This window comes from Mustela lutreola, chromosome 8 (assembly GCF_030435805.1).
Source record: "Mustela lutreola isolate mMusLut2 chromosome 8, mMusLut2.pri, whole genome shotgun sequence".
In the NCBI taxonomy this organism is placed as follows: Eukaryota; Metazoa; Chordata; class Mammalia; order Carnivora; family Mustelidae; genus Mustela; species Mustela lutreola.
Window position 1 is genome coordinate 50,378,064 of NC_081297.1, and position 21,687 is coordinate 50,399,750.

General features: G+C 39.2%; 1 protein-coding gene across 1 annotated transcript; it reads left to right on the plus strand.

Moving 5' to 3' along the window:
• The first annotated feature begins 3,426 nt into the window (after nt 1-3,426).
• RXYLT1 (ribitol xylosyltransferase 1) lies at nt 3,427-20,258 on the plus strand. The gene is made up of 6 exons (XM_059184737.1): nt 3,427-3,736; nt 4,552-4,707; nt 8,814-8,916; nt 13,141-13,455; nt 16,641-16,811; nt 19,824-20,258. The coding sequence occupies exons 1-6, from the start codon at nt 3,568-3,570 to the stop codon at nt 20,239-20,241; spliced, it is 1,332 nt and encodes a 443-aa protein (XP_059040720.1). The 5' UTR covers nt 3,427-3,567; the 3' UTR covers nt 20,242-20,258.
• Nucleotides 20,259-21,687: the final 1,429 nt, after the last annotated feature.

Sequence of the window (21,687 nt, forward strand, 5' to 3'; positions counted from 1 at the left end):
AGGCAGCGGCTTAACCCACTGAGCCACCCAGGCACCCCAGAGTTAAGCATTGAAAACCCTTCATCCCAGGGATCCCTTCAGTTCTGGGCAAACAAAGACAAGTGGACACCCTAATAGGTGGGTACACCATTATGATGATTTTGAAACAAGTCTTGATAACCAAGATGTTTTTCTATAAGTAAAGAATTTCGTGAGTTTCCTAAGTGAAGTATTTGCCCAGATAAACCATCTATTTCAGCTAAATAATATTTGCCATGAAGATTGAACTCTTTGTTCAGATTAACTAGTTTGCAGGAATTAGCTAAAATAAACAGTGAATTTAGTTATTAATTTATGACCTTAGCCTCTTTGGCAAGAATTTACTACAAGAGAAAAGTCATGTTAGTGTAGATGGCCTGGGTTCTCAGTTCTGATACTTAAGCTATGTGGCTACAGGTGGTCTCAATTTTCCCAGTAGATCTACCTAGTGCTTTTTTAATACTAATAAGATCTAACCAGAAGGGGTGCCTGGGTGTCTCAGTCAGTTAATCATCTGCCTTCAGCTCAGGTCACGATCCTGGGGTCCTGGGATCAAGTCCCACATTGGGCTCCCTGCTCAACAGGGAGTCTGCTTCTCCCTCCGGTTCTGCCCCTTCCCCCCTGCTCTCATACACTGTCTGTCTCTCAAATAATTAAAATTCTAAAAATAAAAAAATAAAGAATTCAACCGGCAAATATTTACTAAACACCTAAAATATGCCAGAGCCTGTAGTAGGCACCAGCGATACTATGAAAAGTAAATCTGTAGAGTGATCCAAGGCTGGTGATGCATTATCATCTACAAACACATATTTAGCATCTATTAGCTTTCAGGTGATACACTAAAGATTAGTCACTGAAGACAAGGCATTCCTGCTACTCTAGTCTCCTCTAATCCTGCTAATAAACATTTCATTTTGACTTAAATTACTGAGTTGCCTTTAAATTTTACTGGGAAAAAAAAGACAAATCATCCACCCCTAAGAAAATGGCTATCTCATATTTTCCTTCTACATCAGTAGTAACAGTGGGTGCACCTGGCTGCTTAGTTGGTAAAGCAGGTGACTCTTAATCTCACCCCACATTGGGTGTGGGGCCTACTTTAAAAAAAAAAAAAAAAAAAAAGGCAGTAACACCATCCTTCCAGCTAGAAAATTACGAAGTTTTCTTTGATTCCTCACTATGGCTCAGAGCTGATACTTCCTCAGTACTGTGTCTTAACTGTTTGAAAACAGCAACACCTTCAAATTCAAATCATTGAGTTTATTTCTATTCAAAATGCTCTGTTTTCTTTTTAAAATATCACTCTAAAGATTCTTTTTTTTTTTTTTAAGATTTTATTTATTTATTTATTTGACAGAGAGAGATCACAAGTAGACAGAGAGGCAGGCAGAGAGAGAGAGGGAAGCAGGCTCCTTGCTGAGCAGAGAGCCCGAAATAGGACTCGCGATCCCAGGACCCTGAGATCATGACCTGAGCCAAAGGCAGCAGCTTAACCCACTGAGTCACCCAGGTACCCCACTCTAAAGATTCTTAATGACAACAACAAAAGCCAAACCTGAAACAAAATGAAACAAAAAGCACATCATATTTCTCTGGAGAAAAGACCAAAAATGAGAATCTGTAAGTAAAGGAATTTTCACCTCTTCACTTAGTGGCAGTTTTGAGTAAGAAAATAGCTTGGTTGGATATACATTATTATCCCATTGATTGTACTCAAAGTACTTTGGAAACTTCTTTGTTCTCCCTTTTTGTACTACTTTGTTTTATATGCTCAGCTGTGGTACAGAGTCATTCTTTGATAATATATTTAATTTAGAGGAACAAATGAACATTATTCAGAATCAAATTGGAAATTGTATCATTAAGATCTATGATTAAACTCAAGCAGTTTGTTATTAGATTCTGATATTGTTAAGCAAAACAAAACAAACAAACAAAAAAAAATTCATATTAAAAAAGAAGGATGTGATGAGGGGCCAGAACACAACTACAGTAATGTCAGGAACACAAAACTGAGAACAGATGTAGGAATTTTAGTCAGATATCAAAAAAGTATGAGCTGTTGGTCAAGTCACCTCACCCCGCTGGACCTAAATTTCCTCCCAGCCATAAAATTTTTCTCATCAAATTATCTACACGTCAAGATAGAAGACAGAGACCTGACCCCAAGAACATAAAATTCTGGAAAGGTAAGTTTTTTGCTAATGGAGGAGATGGAACCTTTATCCAGAAATGTTAAGAAGAAGACTGAATCAGTTTAGAGGGTTGAATCAGTCAAGACACAGCCAGTGGAAGGCTCTGATGACCCACTCCACACTTGTGTTCTACAACTCTCTAGCTACCAAGACTTCCAAACAGGTTGAAGGACAAAGCAATACTCAGGGGTACCTGGCTGGCTCAGTCGGTAGATCATGTGACTCTTGATCTCAGGGTCATGAGTTGAACCCCATGTTGGGCAAAGATACTACTTTTAAAAAAAATGCTAAATGTAACTGACAAAAAATTGTAGCCCAACATCACAAGGACTTGACAAAGAAAGTTTATTGACAGGATTCAATTTTACAGCCTTTATTTGACAAAAGACTATATGCCTGTGTGCACTCAAGTCTTATCAGTAATAAAACTTAATTTTCTCAAATACTGTAGTAAGATATACATAACAAAATTTGCTATTCTAACCATTTCTAAGTGTACCACTGAGTGGCATTAATTACACTGACAATGTTGTGCCACTGTTACCACTTAACTTCTTTTTTTAAAGATTTTATTCTTAAACAACCTCTAAACCCAGCTATGGGGCTCAAACCCCCAACCTGTAGCCCATGTTCCACCAACTGAGCCAGCCAGGCACTCCACCACTTAGCTTTTTTAAATAGACATGTATATCATTTTAAATAGACATGTAAATAGACATGTATATCATCAAACATGTATATCATGTTTTAAATAGACATGTAATGTGGCAGTCCTCCTGGTAAGCCATGGGAACAAAAACTACAATGGGTCATGCCTTCACATGGACGTCATGGATCATGGTGGGTGGTAGTGTTTGGGTTTGTTGGTTTTGGGTTTTTTTGTTGTTGTTGTTGTTGTTGTTGTTTTAACGGCCAGATAACAGGTAAGCTTTTCTGTACATGGGGAGGCGGACAGGGTTGAAAGAGATCCGCGGTAAACTACAGAGGTCAAGGAGCTGAGCGCTGTTAAGATGAGATCTCCCAACGTCCAGTTTAGAAGACCCACGCCCACAGGCTACCAAAGCCCGGGAAGAAGCCACGCCTAAGGCGGGGCGGGGCGGGGCGGGGCGAAGCCCTAGGAGCGGCTTGGGAGGGGCCTGAGCTGGGCGGCGCGAGGGGCGAGGCGGAGGCGCCGGGGCAGCTCCGGGGCGGGGCTTGAAAGGAGGCGGGGTCATTTCTGGTTACTTCGCCCCCGCCCCCCAGCCCGCCCGGCCTGGCCTGCCCCTGAAGCCGCAGGGCCAAGGTCCCGAGCGCCGGCTTCTCCTCCGGCCCAGCGCCAGGGTGGTGGTGGCGGACGGGAAGCCGGAGTGGGATGCGGCTGACGCGGAAGCGGCTCTGCTCGTTTCTCATCGCCCTGTACTGCCTCTTCTCCCTCTACGCCGCCTACCACGTCTTCTTCGGGCGCCGCCGCCGGCCACCGGCCGCGTCTCTGCGTGGCCTAAGGAAGGGGGCGGCCTCGGCGCGGGAGAGGCGCGGCCGAGGTAGGACACTGGGCGGCAGCTGACCCGCCTCGCGGGTCCGGGGGTGCCCCCCGGGCTCCAGGGTGCGCCTCGCCCCCTCCAGCTCTCGGTAGCCGGCCCTGGGCTCGGGCTCGGAGCGTGTGCGGCTGTCTCAGTCCTCGCCCGAATCTCACACGCCGGCCCCACTCCCCACCTTCAAAGCGGGCTGGCGCGCACTCTGTGAAACACGTCTTGAACCTGCAAGGCGTTGTCACGGAATGCCAGAGATTTCTGGGAAGACCGCTGGGTTGAAGACCTCTATTTCCTCATTGAAACAAAGAGCCTTCTCTAATTTTGTCCTGATTTGGGAAGGCCTCGGTGCCTTACCTCCAGATGGTGGTCATCTGTCCTGTATTTTGACCTATGTCAGAATCGGAGTCAGACTTAGCTCTCCCTTTTTTTCAGAATTTTTCTCAATAAAACTGTTGGACACTTTCCATTCTGAAGTCAAGTTTTTATGTATAGCTTCCGTATACACAATCTATAAAGAATAGCAAATGTTAAACTTATAACGATACCTATTATCCAGTTATTTTAGAAGGTCTCATTTGTGAGAGATAATTTTGTGTCTCCTATTAACATTTTAAGATCTTTCAGAATAAAGATTTAATAAAAATTAAATTCTGATTTCTTTTTTTTAATTGTATGTGTTTAATCAGTTCAAATTCAGTTGCTTTAGCTCTATGAAAAGCTGAAATTAGCACTCTCTGACACCTAATTTAAATGGCTTGAACTTATCTACAACTACAGCTCTACCTTACTGATAAACATTGTTTGTAACTCTTTTTACAACACAGAACAATCTAGTCTGGGAAGTGAAGAATGGAATCCTTGGGAAGGAGATGAAAAAAATGAGCAACAACAGAGATTTAAAACTAGCCTTCAGATATTAAATAAATCCACAAAAGGGAAAACCGACTTCCATGTACAAATCTGGGGGAAAGCTGCCATTGGTAAGTTAATGTATAGAGCTAAGACATGTAAAAAGAATCCTAAATGTACTTTATTAATATTAAATTCAATTCATTTTAATACATTATTTATTTCATTTGTTAATTAAAGCATCATGACACATTTTCTTACTTTTCATTGATATTTTCACTTCTGACTTCTATTAGACAATATCTATATAAATACACACACACAAAAATCTGTTGTGGGTCTTGAGAAGATTACAGCTTTATGTGTAGATACAAAGTAGAATATAAGCATCATTATATAGAAATGCCTATGTCAACTGAATTTTTATGAATTTATGTATTTATTGGACACTTGACACGCAAGTATAAGATGTGACCCCTCCCCTTGATGGCCAAACAAGTTTGGGAAACATTGAAATGAACAAAGTTAAACAAGGTTCTTTATTCCAGGCCATTCTAAGAGCCCTTAATATGCCACTGTTCATTATAAATATGTAAGGGGGATATAGGGTATAGCTAATTAAACTTGAATACCCATAAAAGCATTTTGCTCTGAGTATCATGAGATTCTAGAGTTCCAAGTTATATATTATGCTTAGAGAATGGGACCCTAAATGAGGGTTACAAGAGTCAGAAAGAATTTAGTGAATTAAAAAGGGGTTTGTTAGACCTTTAAACATGAGTTGAATTTATCTACAATAAGGGATAATGGTAGAAAGGACCAGATGAGAAGGAAGTAATCAGAGAATGATGCTTTGACCTTAGTGTTTCATAAATTCATTCATGCTTGCATCAAATATGCATCCTTGAAGACCACTACTGACCTCCAAATTTCAAGTATTTAGATCTAGGCTCTAATCATCAGGTTCTAGCAACGTTTTTCCTTAAAAAATCTCTAATATTAATTACATCCTTTAAGTTCCTACTTCCCCATTCTAGTTTTTAATTAATTCTACATCTTAACAGGTTTTCATGTTTCCAGCCTTTTCGCTTTGCATTCAGTAAGCACAGTGACAGATGAGTTTTATCAAACACTGCTTTTCATCAGTCTATTTCCCAGGCACATGGGATTCCAATTCCATTCCTATTCAAAAAGGAGGGGAAAGGGGGCACCTGGGTGGTGTAGTCAATAAAGCATTAGACTCTTAGACTCCTGATTTCAGCTCAGGTCCTGATCTTAGGGTCGTGAGATCAAGCCCCATGATGGGCCCTGTGCTCAGTGCAGAGTTCTCTCCACTTCTGCCCCTTGCCCTACTTGTACTCTCTCTGTCTCTTTCTTTCTCTCTTGCTCTCACTCCTGCTCTCAAATAAATAAATAAAATCTTAAAAAAAAAAAAAAAAAAAGGAGTAGGGAAGGTGGGAATGAAATCACTGGTCCACTCAATTCTAAATTACAGCCAGGAAAACTGTTAGGTTTCAAGGGCTGGGAATTATGGCTCAAAACTTTGCCTCTGGTCTTACAGCTCTACCTTTGCAGTCATCCTTTCTTTGTCATGAATGGTAGCATGTGCTTGCAGCTGGGTGGTTTTATCAGCCAGTATCCTGCTGGTAGGATTTAGGAATCAGTACCCTTCTTTCATTTCAACATCTCTCCATCTCCTTCATCCAAGCCAGCAGTGTTTCTGCTGATAAAACATTTTCAAGAAGCTTGTGGGTCTCCTATGTATGTCACAGGGATTAACTCTATTAAACAAGAACTCTTCCAGGTCTTTCCTGGAGAATCTCATCTCTGTTTCTGGCTTCTGCTGAGATAGCTGAGAAGACCCACAAATTACACACCTAATACCTATGTGACTGAATATTTTAACCTTCTTATCCTTTTGAGGCATTAGCAAAAAATATTCAGCTACATCCTTCACCTTCTTTCAGAAACATGCCTTCCTGACAGGGAATATCCTAGTTTTCCACCCTTTGCAATTCAACAAGCTGAGACTTTCCCAAATCATCAAGTCCTGGCTCCTTCTTGCTTAACAGTTCCTCCCTCAATCACTCTTTCCTCTTACATTTACTATAATTAGCAAGAAGAAGCCAGACCACAGCTTCAGCACTACCTGGAAATCTCTTTAGCTAAATATCCAAGTTTATCACTTACACATTCTACTTTTCATACAACTTCTGGACATAATTCAGCTAAACATTCTGGTGCTATTATAAGCAGGATCCCCTTTTCTCTGGTTTCTAATAATATGTTCCTCATTTCCTTCTGAGCCCTCACCAGCAACACTTTTAACCTGCATATTTCTACTCACAGTCTGCTTAGATGTTTATAAAATCCAGTATGGGATTTATTTCTATTGTGCTTTTTCTCTTCTGAGTTCTCACTAGTTGAGTCACTAGCACTCATACTTCTACCTATAACCTGTCTAAGACATTTTAAAATCATGCTCCTCAAAGTTCTTCTAGCCTGTCCCCATTGCCCAATTCCAAAGGCACTTGCAGATTTTAAAATATTTATTATAGTAGTATCTCATTTCCAGATACCATAATCTCTGGTTTCCTTTAGCTGCCATAATTCATTACCAAAACTTTAGTGAATTTAAACAATACAAATTTATTATCTTTTTAAAAATTAAGATGTAATTGACATATGACATTATATTAGTTTCAGGTATACAACATAATGATTTGAGATATTTGTATTTTGTGAAGTTATCAACATAACAAGTCTAATTAGTATCTTTCACCACACACACTTATACTTTTTTTTCTTGTGATGAGAACTTTTAAGATCTACTCTCTTAGCAATTTTCAAATATATAAAACAGTATTATTAACTATAGTCATCATAAACTTAAGTCTTACATTTTTGAAGGTAGAAGTCTAAAATGTGTCCACAGGGCTGTATTCTTTTTAGAGGTTCTAGAGGAGGATCTCTTTCCTTGACTTTTGCAGCTTCTTGAGATCTGTTTCCTTGACTTCTGTGACATTGCTTGACTCCTGGCCCCGCTTCACTCCCAACTTCTGTTTCCATCCTAATACCTCCTCCCCTCACTCTGACACCCTTACATCCTTATAGGGACTCTTATGATTGCCTAGGGCCCATCCAGATAATCCAGGATAACCTCCCATCTCAGCATCCTTAATCACACAGAAAATTTCTTTCAGGGGTGCCTAGGTGGCTCAGTCAGCTAAGAATCTGCTTTTGACTCGAGTTATAATCCCAGGATCCTGGGATCGAGCCCCACATTGGGCTCCCTGCTCAGTTGGGAGCCTGCTACTTCCCCTACTTGTGCGCGCGCGCTCTCTCTCTCTCTCTCTCTCTCTCTGTGTCAAATGAATAAGTAAAATCTTTAAAAAAAAGTTTCTTTTGCCATATAGGATAATGTATTCATAGATTCTAGAGATTACATCTCTGGATATCTTGGGTGGACAGGGAAGCATTATTGGCCACCACACGTGGAAAGCTTTATCTGTTTGGCTAGGTGTTTAAATAGTTATTTTTGTGGGTGTCCTTTAGTACTGGGGCATAATGAGACCAGAACAAAGCACTTCTGACAATGTAAGTAAAACAGGGCTCTCAGATTATTTCATTCTGCTTTCCTCTACTCTCAGAGCTTTCATTCCGATGAAATGACAGTAAAATATCAGGAGACGCCTTAAGGAGATAGATGCGAAGGCTTTTGTCTGCAGAGAACATGATGCCGTGAGGGGTGTGTGTTTAAGTGAGGAGGAGTTACTATCTCCCTAATATATTCACTGTATGCATAGATACATGAGCTCCTCTAGTGGTGTTTTGCAAAAAATGGTGAATTCCCCTAGTTTATTGTAATACAGAAAACATTCTAATCATGTAGTAACTAACATTATAACACATGTTGGGATAAAATAGGTAGTAATAGGTTTCTCAGATTTAGAGTAAGAGAGGTTATTGTCTTTAATATAACCTGCATTCTGCCACATTTCACACTGACTTCTGAATTCTGTCATATATTAACCGCCATATTGATGGTTTTGAGCTATTGCTTGGCAGAACTGCCTGCCAGAGGACCAAAAAGGAATACAGTCTGTTTTCCTGGTCAAATTTTATAAATTATATAAATTTATAAATTATATAAATGAGCAGAACGTAAACTCATCACACACCATAGTAAACCAGACAGTAAATTGGCTTGTTCTTGTTGTTTTTTTTTAATTACCAGGTTTGTATCTCTGGGAGCATATTTTTGAAGGCTTACTTGATCCCACTGATGTGACTGCTCAGTGGAGAGAAGGAAATTCAGTTGTAGGAAGAATACGTTACAGGTATTAATTGTGCAACGTTAAGGTTTACGGTGTTTCTATACAATGTTTTATGTAAATATGAGAAGAAAAATAAGAGGAAAACTTATTTAGAAACAATATTTCCACTTCCACTTGTGAATAGAAAAATGAATCTCATGAATATATATTGTATTTACAGCTTACCTGAACATTTTACAAGATACTTCCTTTTTTTAATTTTGTCTGTTTCATTTTTATCAAAACATTTCTGATTATGGGAAAGTTCATGCTCCAAATTTTATAACATTTGATTGTTGATAAGCATTTAATATGCCATACCTTGAAGGAATAATATATAGTCTTAAAAATATTTTCATTTTTCTTTTTCAGATGTTAGTCATGTTCACATACTTTATAATACTCAAGTGGTAGCAAAGTTATTGTTAAGACTTGTGAAAATTTTATAAAAATGCTTATATATGAATTCTTTCATGATTTGATGGTATATATTGCCATTTTAATGCAGTTACTCGGAAATTTTTTTTTTTTAAGATTTTGTTTATTTATTTGAGTGAGAGAGCACAGAGGGAGAAGCAGACTCCCCACTGAGCAAAGAGCCTAATGCAGGACTCAATCCCAGGATTGAGCTGGGACCTGAGCTAAACAAAGCCAGACACTTAACCCACTGAGCCACCCAGGGTCCCCCAGAAATCTCCCTTTTTGTTTTTTTTTTTTTTCCTGATTCAGTAAAACCAATGTATCATTAAGACATCTTAAGTTTTTATTTTTATAAAACTTTTACCTATGACTCCACATTTTCTAAAAATTTTTATGAAGGTAGAATTATGATTATTTTCTTAAGGAAAAAATGCGGTAATTTTGCTCAATGAAAGAGTGCTATTTTCTATTATATTCTGCTTTCTTGTTGAAATAAAAATTATTTTAAATGCTTATTTCAGGGGCACCTGAGTGGCTCAGTGGCTTAAAGGCCTCTACCTTCAGTTCAGGTCATGATCTCAGGGTCCTGGGATCAAGCCCCACAGCATCTGGCTCTCTGCTCAGCAGGGAGCCTGCTTCCTCCTCTCTCTCTGCCTGCTTCTCTGCCTACTTGTGATCTCCGTCTGTCAAATAAATAAACAAAATTATTTCATGTAACAATTGTACTACTAGGGGGAAAAATGTCAACTAAAGATTCAGGTTTCTATTAGGATTCCAGTTATTTCCCACAGAAATCAAAAAGAAAAGCTATGGTTAATCTCAATTTCGTTTGAAGTTTCTCTTCTCCTTTAATTCTTGTTTACTTTTTACACACGTGGAAAGCAATTTCATTTCATGTATCTTTTCAAAGTAATTTTTCTTGAGAAGTAAACAGGTTTTTATATTTTTTAAGATTTTATTTATTTAAGTAACATCTATCCCATCATGGGGCTCAAACTCTTGACCCTAAGGTCAAGAGTCACACTCTTCTCCAACTGAGCCAAAATGGGTGAATTTTATGAAATGTAAATTAAAACTTACTCTGTCATGATCTTTAGAAATAAGTTCAACTTTTTTTCAACTTTTTCTTAAAACAGCAGATGCTAATTGAAATACCATAATTGAGCTCTGATAATAATAAATTAAATAATGTGGCATCTAGCTTTTGTTTTCTCAAATGGATGGACAGTTAGTTTCATATCTTGTGATAATTCCTGCATATGGACATTACAGGACTCAGAAGGCAGTCTTTTAAAGATAAGCAAAGGCCATGATGAGCAAAGTAAGATTCCTCCTAAGAAATTAAAAATGAAGTTGCCCTATGAAATTAAACTGTAAATCAATATACGATAGATATGAGTAGAAATAGGCAAAGTTCCTTTAAGAGACAGAATGAAACGCAGGCTTGCTTGTAACCTAACTGAACATATTAATATAAAGAATGTATCGATAAGGTTTCTGAGAAGGTACATGAAGGAGAGATAATATTCAGTTCTGGAAACAGAAAGGAGAAGGGAAGGTAGGGAGATGTTGCAGTCAGTACCTATTTATTTTATTTATTTATTTATTTATTTATTTATTTTTAAGGATTTTATTTATTTATTTGTCAGAGAGCAAGCGAGAGCGAGGGAGAGCGAGCACAGGCAGACAGAATGGCAGGCAGAGTCAGAGGGAGAAGCAGGCTCCCTGCGGAGCAAGGAGCCCGATGTGGGACTCGATCCCAGGACGCTGGGATCATGACCTGAGCTGAAGGCAGCTGCTTAACCAACTGAGCCACCCAGGCGTCCCTGCAGTACCTATTTAAGTAATAGTAAAAATAATAAAACTAATAACAGCAGCAAGACTCCTATAGTGATTCCTTTGTGCCAGGTTCTGTTCTAAGCACTGTACATCTGTTAATGCATTTAGTTTTCAAAATAATCCTGCGAGGGGGTCTGGCTAGCTAAGTTGGTAGAGCATGTGACTCTTGATCTCAGGATTGTGAGTTTGAGCCCCATGTCAGGTGTAAAGATTACTTAAAAATAAATAAACTTCTGGCAGTGCCACTGCTGCAGGGTCGCAGTCACTCACACACTCCATGAAGACATGGCAAAAATGTCCAGCCCTACCTAGTGCATCAAATCTCTGATTGCTGGAAAGGGGGTAACAACTGCACGGTCTCCAAGACAGAGTTCCTAACATTTATGAATACAGAACTGGCTGCCTTCACAAAGAACTGGAAGGACTCTGGTGTCCTTGACCACATGATGAAGAAAATGGATGATAGGCAGCTAGATTTCCGGAATTTCTGCTGCTTTGATGGCCTGGTCATAGCTTTCCATGATTCCTTTACAAGGAAGTAAAGGGCCTAAGGGCCTCTTGGGCCTGCCCTCCAGACCACCCCTTTTCCTTCAAAGCAGCCTCCCAATCATCACCTCCTCCTCACATCCTATTTGGACCCTGAACCCAGAGCATCCACTGCCCTTTGCAGGCCAGTCCTGCTGGTAGTTAATAAAGAGATAGCGTTGTTTAAAGTAAAACAGAGTTTTTATTACATCTTTCCTTTTTTAAGATAGGTTTATAATTTAAAAGACTAATAAGTGGTTATTATAGTAACTTGAAAAGTCAGAAGACATTTTTATCACTCATAATTCCACTGTGCCCAGAATTCCAAAAACAAGGTTAGACAGCATTTCGTTATGTCTACTTCCGGTCTTTTTTCTATGTCTAGCATTATGTCATTAAAATTGTACTATAGATGCAATATTGTTTCTTGCTTTTTCACAGAGAATAATAGAACATATTCTCATTTACCCATGATGAAGAACCAACTAATTCTAGCTCTCTGTCATATTTCCTTTAGACATTTAACTTTCCTCTTTTTTTTTTTTTAAGATTTTATTTATTTATTTGACAGTAGAGATCACAAGTAGGCAGAGAGGCAAGCAGAGAGAGGGGGTAGGGAAAGCAAGGCTCTGTGCTGAGCAGAGAGCCTGATAATGGGGCTTGATCCCAGGACCGTGAGATGACCTGAGCCGAAGGCAGAGGCTTAACCCACTGAGCCACCCAGGCACCCCAACATTTAACTTTCCTCTTAAAAGAATTAAATATTCCCAGTAATAGGGAAGCTTTCTTTGTACTATTCTCAAGTTCCTTTTCTCTTGCTCCTCCTCAAAGGCAACCCTGTAATGATTCTGGTGTGTATGTGTATCCTCCCATTCATATTTTTATATTTATACTTATACTAGATTTAAGCACAATTTTTTATATTGTACTTTCAAATATACATAGAATTATCATATTTTTTGAGACTTAACCTCTGTGGATGTTTATAATGCCACCCTCCGTCTCTCACTTAACCTCCCTTTCTCACCTCCAATTCATCACTTACCCTTCCTTCAGATAAAGAGTGAAACAGTAACTCCCACATAAAAGAGGTGGGAACTACTGACTTAAACTATACAGAGGAGAAACTATACAGAGTTTCACACAGTTCAGCTTTGAATAGTTTACCAGGTCAAACTCTGGCCAGCACGTATTTTGAATATGGTTAAAGTAACAACAAAGCTACCACATTTCTGATTATCATATGCAGTTGATCTTACTACAACCAAAGCTTCCCATTGATTTACATCCATGCTCTATCATTCAAACCTGTTCAGGAAAACTTGCATTATAGAAATTATGTTTCTAGAAAGAATACAGATTACATCTCACTGTAGCTTTTATGTAAAATCTTTAAAAAAATTCTGATATCAAATACCTTTGTTCTTTGTCTCATGCTCTTGTTTTGTTGTATTGTTTTAACAGCTTCATCACTGGCCCAGCTGTAGTCCCGGGGTACTTTCCCATAGATGTGAATAACGTGGTACTGATTCTAAATGGGAGAGAAAAGGCTAAGATTTTTTATGCCACCCAGTGGCTACTTTATGCACAAAATTTGGTGCAAACTAAAAAACTCCAGCATCTTGCCGTTGTGTTGCTTGGAAATGAACATTGTAATAATGAATGGATAAACCAGTTCCTCAAAAGAAATGGAGGCTTTGTGGAGCTGCTTTTCATAATATATGACAGCCCCTGGGTTGATGATGTGGATATCTTTCAGTGGCCTTTAGGAGTGGCAACGTAAGTACAAAATACTATTAGGTACTTATAGATTCTTTAAGACCTGAATTTCTGAATCAGGAATATTGAACTTTAAGTTTGTAATAAACATAGTTCTGGGATCATCTGGGAGGCCACGTACAATCTTTTCCATGGAAAAAGTCTGGTTTGGTCTCATGCTACAATAATAATAATGATGTTGGTTGGTTTTATAGAGAGTGAGTGGGGAAGAAGGGCAGAGGGAAATGGAGAAAGAGAATCTTTTTTTTTTTTTTTAAAGATTGTGTTTATTTGAGAGAGAGAAAAAATGAGAGGAGAGAGGTCAGCGGGAGAAGCAGACTCCCTGCAGAGCAGGGAGCCCAATGTGGGACTCGATCCTGGAACTCCAGGATCATGACCTGAGCCGAAGGCAAGTTGCTTAACCAACTGAGCCACCCAGGCACCCGAGAAAGAGAATCTTAAACAGTTTCCATGGCCAGGACTCAATCTCACAACCCTGAGATCATGACTTGAGCCAAAATCAGGAGTCAGATGCTTAACCAACTGAACCACCCAGGCGCCCCCAGAGTATTTTAGCATTTTATAAGGAGAGCAGATAAGTTAGCTTTTTGTATTTTAAATCTCCAAGGCATAGGATGAATTTCAAGTTTATCAGTAGTGATAAAGAGATGGCTAAAAGAGAATGACAGAGAGGCACACATTCTTAAAACAACTATACAATCTATATAATTCATAGTAAAAACAAACAAAAAGGTCTTACTTGAATATTAAGGGGTGCCTGGGTGGCTCAGGTGGTTAAGCATCTGTCTTCGGCTCAGGTTATGATGCCAGGGTCCTGGGGATTGAGCCCTGCATCGGGCTCCCTGTTCACTGGGGGGTCTGTTTTTCCCTCTGCCTTCTGCTCCCCCTGCTTGTGCTCTCTCTCTCGGTCTTTCTCTCTGACAAATAAATAAAATATTTTTTTTAATTTAGAAAAGCAGTATTAAGTCAGAAGGATTCCATACCCCTGGATTTGGGAAGATCATAATATGCTCAGAACTGCCACTGAGACTTGTTGAACTTGCACAAATCTTTTCTTTAATAAGAGGGGTTAAGTAATAACAAAGGCTTTTAAATATGTCTGTACCATCTTTCTATAAAATTGAAGCTTATTTTTTATCTTTCTGTTAATGAAGTGTGTTTAGTTGACTTTAAGAGAAGTTAAACTTATGTCCAGCACTAATATATAAACCCCAGGGTTCTGTCTCTTGTTCACTGTATTGGCAGAGTCTAAAACCAAGCCTGCACAGAGTAGACAATGAATACTTGTCAAATGGATGAATTACAAGAAATTTCATTAACATGCTCTCTGAATCAGATATTCCTTATTCACTCATCACTTGTTACCAGATGGGACCTTAAACTATTGCTTAGTTGGTACACAAATATCACCAGAGAAGTGTATTAACAAGACATATTTGAGGGCCCACCCTATAGTACTCCAATCTAGTAGGTTTTTGGTAGCATCAGACAAAAATTTTTTATATTAGGTATAGCAAGATACAAGACTCTGAAAATTCCATCCCTTGAGTAGAGCTCATACTCATAAAATGCTCTGAAACAAAATTACTCTTTCACAGTAACTCTATGTAGCCTATTCATACAATTTCCATGATGAAAACCCTTTGTAATTCTGTTATTGTTGGACTAGACCAATACCCTTTTTATGGATCTGGTGGTTTTCAACCAGAAGCAGTTTTGCTGCCCAGGAAACATTTGACAATGTCTGGAGATAATTTTTGGTTGTTACAAGTGGAAGGGGGAGGCAACAATAGCATCTGGGATGCTGCTAAATGGCCTACATGGCAGATAACAGCCTCCACAACAAAAAATGAACTAGTCCAAAATGCCAATAACACAAAGGTTGAAAGAACCTGTTATAGAATATTATATAAAGCTTCACCCTTATAGGAAGGTTGTATCTCAGGCACACAGTTAGGTCTCTAATATTTCCAAATGCCCATAAGAATAGGTCAATTGCAAAAGGCCTCTTTGATATGCCATGAGAGGTTTTAAAAATATTTTTTCTTATTTTTTTAAAAGGTAAGTTATTGTGTTTTTTTTAAAGATTTACTTACTCATTTGAGAGAGAGAGACTGTGTGGGGAAGGGGCAGAGGGAAAAGGAGAGAGAGAGTCTTAAGCTGACTCCACACTGAGTGCAGAGCCCAACTCAGGGCCCTATCTCAAAACCCCAAGATCATGTCCTGAGCTAAAACCAAGAGTCAGAGACTTAACTGACTGTGCCACCCAGGCACCCCAATTTTTTTTAATCTACTTGAGGGGTACCTGGATAACTCAGTTGGTTGGCCATCCAGCTCTTGATTTCAGCTCAAGTCATGGTCTCAGAGTCCTGGGATTCAGCCCTGCGTTGGACTTCTGTGCGCTTGGCATGAGTCTGCTTGGGATTCTCTCTCTCCCTCTCTCTCTGCTCCCTCCCTTCCCTGCATGCATGCATCTCCCCCAATAAGTAAATAAATTAAAGAATAAAATCTTTTTTAAAAATCATCCTATAAGGGCACCTGGGTGGCTCGGTTGGTTGAGCAACTGCTTTCAGCTCAGGTCATGATCTTGGAGTCCCAGGATTGAGCCCTGCATCGGGCTCCCAGCTCCATGGGGAGTCTGCTTTTCCCTCTGACCTTCTCAGCTCTCATGTTCTCTCTCACTCTCTCTCTCAGAAGAATAAATAAAATCTCAAAAAAAAAAAAAAATCAGCCTGTAAGAGCTCTTTTTAAAAATCTACTTTAAAAGCCTTTGGGAAATTGGAGCTCTCTGCTATAGAAATGTGTATTCTATAATCTTTCCATCATTAAAACATTCATTAAATCATCATCATTATGAATGTGGATTATTTATAATTTGAAGGTCTTGAATGCAACCTTCCTTATAACTACAAGTTATGGAAGTTGAAGAGTGTTAAAAAAACATTTCAGACACTTAATCTCTATGGCAGTTTTGTAAAAGATGTCAATGTGAGGTTATTTTTTTAAATTAGTGGATTCAGGGACTTTTCCAAAGTAAGTGTGGAAAATTATAGTTTGAGGTTTAGAAAATCATACTTGAAATCTCTCCTCTCTGCATCATCATGCTACCTAAGTTGTTAGGTTATACGATAATTTGCCAATCCTACTGTCATATACTATTAACTCATATGTACTTATTTTTATAGATACAGGAATTTTCCTCTGGTGGAGCCAAGTTGGTCAATGCTGCATAATGAAAGGCCCTACTTATGTAATTTCTTAGGAACTGTTTATGAAAATTCATCCAGACAAGAACTGATGAACATTTTGAAACAAGATGGGAATGATAAGCTTTGTTGGGTTTCAGCAAGAGAACAGTAAGTTCTATGTTTACTTGATTCACCCATTTTGTTCTCCAGTCCATGAGTTGCTTTATGCAGCAGCACAGGTCTCCAAAGAGACATTGTTAGCTTCATTAATACCAGTCTTCCTGCAGAAGATATATCAGTAAATAAGGCTCTGTAGAAACTGGGTTGTATGCATTTAAAATTGGGACAATCTCCTATAGCTATAGTCCATCCTTTAGAGGAATGCTAGTAACTATCCTATGCAAATGTCAATTGTTCAAGATTCCCCCAATATTTGTTAGTTAGACCTGACACATAAGTGATTATGAATGCCAGTAAGACCTTAGGTTCATCCCTGAGATGTTTGGCAGACCAGTTTCAGTGTTCCAAGAGTGGCATGAAGTACTCCTTAGAGAACTGACAGCACCCCGAGGACAGAACAGGACACACTATTCTCTGAATCCCCAGATCTAACATAGGACCTTACACAAAATAGGCCTAAGATAAGTGGGGAGTGGATGGTTGGATGGATGGATGAATTTAACTTTCTTCCATCTTTTGCATGGTAATCATGAAAACAGTTCATGGAGTAAAGGAGAAATTTTGGAATTATTCCTTTTGTTTTTAAATAAAAAAATGTAGTTTCATGTGTAGAGTCATCAGAGAAGAAGTGCCTTAAAAATGTCCCTCCAGATCTAGAAATATATTAATTGTAGCAGATACTCTCTTTTTGAAGTCATAACTGCCAACTCAAACAACAGAGTTAGAGTGAGTGTAACCATACTGTATCCATTCAGTCACCAGCTGTTTTTCAAGCAACTGCTATATGCCTGAAACTCTCTCAGCCCTGAAGGATACAGCAGGGAACAAAACAGTCAAAATTCTATGCCCTCCTAAAACTGAAATGTTTGTTGGAGGAGACAAGCCAGTAAAATATATTGTGTGTCAGAAGAAGATAGATGCCATGTAAAAACAACTGAGCAGAGGAGGGATGTAGAGAGGACTAGGCATCAGGAGTGGAGCATCTGCTGTTTTAGAATGGCTGAGGAAAGCTCCAGTATGAAGCACAGGCCGGAAGAAGCTGCAGGAGTGAACTCCATTTCTATTTAGGAGAAGGGTAGTCCAGGCAGAGGGAAAGCAAATGTGAAGAGCCACAGGAGGACAGTATACCAGGAAAGGGATGAATGAGGACAGTATAAAGTATCAAAGTATTGTAGAAATAGAATTATTCTTGTACTTCCTCTTACAGCATTGAGCCTGGAGGTCGAGTGGGTGTCCTCCTTGCTTCTTTCTCATTGCTACTTTCAGACCCTTCTCCTTTTTTCCTTCCTAAAACCTCCCATTTTGAATATCATATCAGCAAACAACCATCCAGCAAAACCATCCATTGTTCTTCCTCTTTGAAGTCATTTACTGACCCGGGGGTTTATCTCTTTCGCTCTGTGAAAAGTTTAGTTCTGGCACACTCTCACTCTCTCCCACGTTACTCCAACCTAATTCTTGGTGATTCCCAATCTACGTAGATGGTCCTTCTTTCACCTTTGTCTTATAGTCCTTTACCCCCGTCTTCCAATGATCTGGTCCAACAGTTGGCCTTGGCCACTCAGTGTCATGCTCATTTCTTAGACTTTATCATTACACACACTCCGTCTTCTCTGTGATCTCAGGTTCCAGCATCTCTCTCTAACCACCATTTTCTATCATTCCAGCTCACTCACTGTAAATATCTGACTCCAACAGGTTAGCTGGGATTTATAATCCATTGTTCTTACTACCTTTTCATTGGCCTTTGCTCACCTCATCTTTACTTTCTTCTTCTCCCCACTTAAATGTCATAGTCAACTATGACTGATACACATAGTTCCTAATTCCCTAATGGAGCAAACCCTAACTCTAGTTAAATCCAGCTCTCTTAACCTGCACCATACCTGCACCGTGCAGACACACACACACACACACACAGAATCGTGCCAATAGACCTTGCTTTAAATACACAATCTTGACTCTCAAGTGCCCAGCAATCAGGTGTTTCCCTTATCCATATATTTTCCCCTCTCCTACAAGACTGTTTTATACCTTCTTCTCTTCTTCTCTCCTTTGACCCTTTTGCTTATTTCATGGAGACAATAGGAACAGTCGGGAGAGAATGTGAAGCTTTCTAGAGGTCTCTCAACCTCTTCCCTTGCTCCTGTACAGTCTATTCTCAACACAAAGGCCAGATTAATTCTGATAAAACGTGGATCAGGTCAGTCACCCTGTGAACACAGCCTTCCACGATGGAATGCTCTGACTTTATCCTCCATCCCTCTCCCCCTCAGTTACCTTGCTTCAACCAGCCTGGCTCTTCCTTGTTCTTCCTTGACCTTGACCTTGACCTTGCCAGGCACACACTGTACTTACACTTCACTCAGTTCGCCCCTGAAATGTCTGCATGTTTTGCTGCCTCACATCCACTGTATGCTCAGATGCTCCTGCATTGAGACGTTCCCCGCTTACCTCTTTAAAACCACGACTACTAGTTCAGAAACCCCCTCCTCACTTCTCTGCTTTGTTTTTCTTCATATTTAAACCTAAAGAACATACTGACTGGTTTGCTATCCATCTCCATCACTGGCACTAGAATGTAAACTCTGTAAGAACACAGTGTTGGAGGGTGGGTTAGAAAAAGAAGACCTGGCCCTCAGAAGACATTTAGCTGGCTCAGTTGGCAGAGCATGAGACTCTTGAATTTGGGGTTGTGAGTTCAAACCCCACACTGGGTGTAGGGATTACTTAAAAATAAGATCTTAAAAAATATATATATATTGGCTAGATTAACGTTCGTTCAGAAATGTCATGGTGACTATTAGATTTAAACATATGCCACTGTAAACTTCTCAAACTCTTAAATATTTTCAAGAAATCTATTTGGGCAAGATTTTATTTCTTTCTTCTGCCTGTCATCTCTGTAATGTGTCCACCATTACCTGTAGCTAACATTTTCCCTCACAAAAACATGCTTAGTAAAGTGAAAATGACAGTTGTTTTTCTGATTTTTTTTAGGTGGCAGCCTCAGGAAACAAATGAAAGCCTTAAGAATTATCAAGATGCTTTGCTTCAGAGTGATCTCACATTGTGCCCGGTAGGAGTAAACACAGAATGTTATAGAATATATGAGGCTTGCTCCTATGGCTCTGTTCCTGTGGTAGAAGATATAATGACAGCTGGCAGCTGTGGAAATACATCTGTTTACCATAATGCTCCTCTGCAGTTACTCAAGTCCATGGATGCTCCCTTTATCTTTATTAAGAACTGGAATGAACTTCCTGCTGTTTTAGAAAAAGAGAAAACTCTCATTTTGCAAGAAAAGGTTCAAAGAAGAAAAATGTTACTTCACTGGTATCAGAACTTCAAAAGAGAGCTAAAAAGGAAATTTACTAATATTTTAGAAAGCTCATTTTTAATGAATAATAAAGGGTAGCTCAAATCTTGAGCTAAGATTTGCTTTTTAAAGTCATTTCTAATACGTGTGTATATGTGTGTGTGTGTGTGTGTGTCTGTGTATAAATGTTCTTTGAGGTACCCTCGTAGACCCTAGATTATGTATGTAGTGTTAACTAAGTGCTCTGTTGTTGGGTCACTCCTGAAAATGAAGTTAAAATGTTACTCAAACTCACTTTTACTAAGTCAGATGATTTAACATTTATCAACTCTTCTGAGCCATTCATATCCACTCTAGGGAAGCAGTGTTCTGTGATGGAAAGATAGATTTAGAGTCAGATAGAACCTGGGTTGAAATCTTGCCTCTACACCTACTACCTGAGCAAGCCATCAAAGTGTCCTGAGTCTTGGTTCCCTTCAATGTGAAATGAAGACAGTGGTACCTCGTAGGTTAAGTTTTAAATATGAAATGAAATAATATATAAAGTATCCAATATATATAGTACATGCTAAATAAATACTAATTTCTAATTCATTTTTCACTCCCTACTAGTTGATAAGATTAAATTTAAATATTTTAATACATGTTCAATTACATAATTTGGAAATAATCATATACCGTGTCAAGAATGTATGTGGATAAATCTTACAGAGTTAGACCTTTACATCACTCAACTTTTCTTGGAGTAGGTGCCTGGATATACAATTTTGTCATAATTCATACATAATGGCCCTAGGTATTCAACAAGTCTAAATTGCCCCTATGCTTTCTTAGACCTAGAATTCCTACAGAGGTGTCCACACCTTCAGGTCTGGCAGCCTGGATAAGAAGGACATTACCTCTGCATTATATTGGAACATCATGGTGCTGGCACAACACTATCCGGTTCTGATGAAACTACCAACCTACAACCCCGCTAATAGCCCTGCACTCAGGGAGCCATAGTATATCACCTGGTCTCCCCTTTTCCCACACTTCAGGTGATAGCTAACAGCACATTATTCAAGGACACTCTGTTGATAGGCTTCCTGATGATCCTGAACATTAGTACCCAAAAGTAATATTAACAACAATAACAATAACAACAACTAAGGCAAATAGCTAGTTCAAGGCTTATTGAACTAGGAAACACTGAGAACCTGACAGTGAACTAGAGGAGCAGAAACTGAAAGGCTGTAATGGAATAGGAGCCATAACCTGGTATTGGGACAACAAAGAAATGCTCAGGACAAGCTCAAGGAGAGAGAAATCTGAACCCAGGGCATTGTGGTGGTTCTTAATGGGTTTCTAGCTCCCGCTCCCATAAATTTTGAGATTGCTTTTTCATTTCATCTTTGTGATCCTCAGAATTACCTCCTCTCTTCAACCTCATCCCTCCTTGCCCGTGGTTTCTTGAGCTGACTTCCAAACCCAAACAGCCTACCCAGAACAAGGACCATATGTTTCATCTCTTGGAGTCCACATTTGCCTTTCTTTTGAATAAGA

Coding starts and splice junctions, on each gene's coding strand:
- RXYLT1 (XM_059184737.1), top strand. CDS start 3,568: ATGCGGCTGACGCGGAAGCGGCTCTGCTCGTTTCTCATCGCCCTGTAC. Junction 4,708..8,813: donor CTGGGGGAAAGCTGCCATTG/GTAAGTTAATGT, acceptor TTTAATTACCAG/GTTTGTATCTCTGGGAGCAT. Junction 13,456..16,640: donor TGGCCTTTAGGAGTGGCAAC/GTAAGTACAAAA, acceptor TTATTTTTATAG/ATACAGGAATTTTCCTCTGG.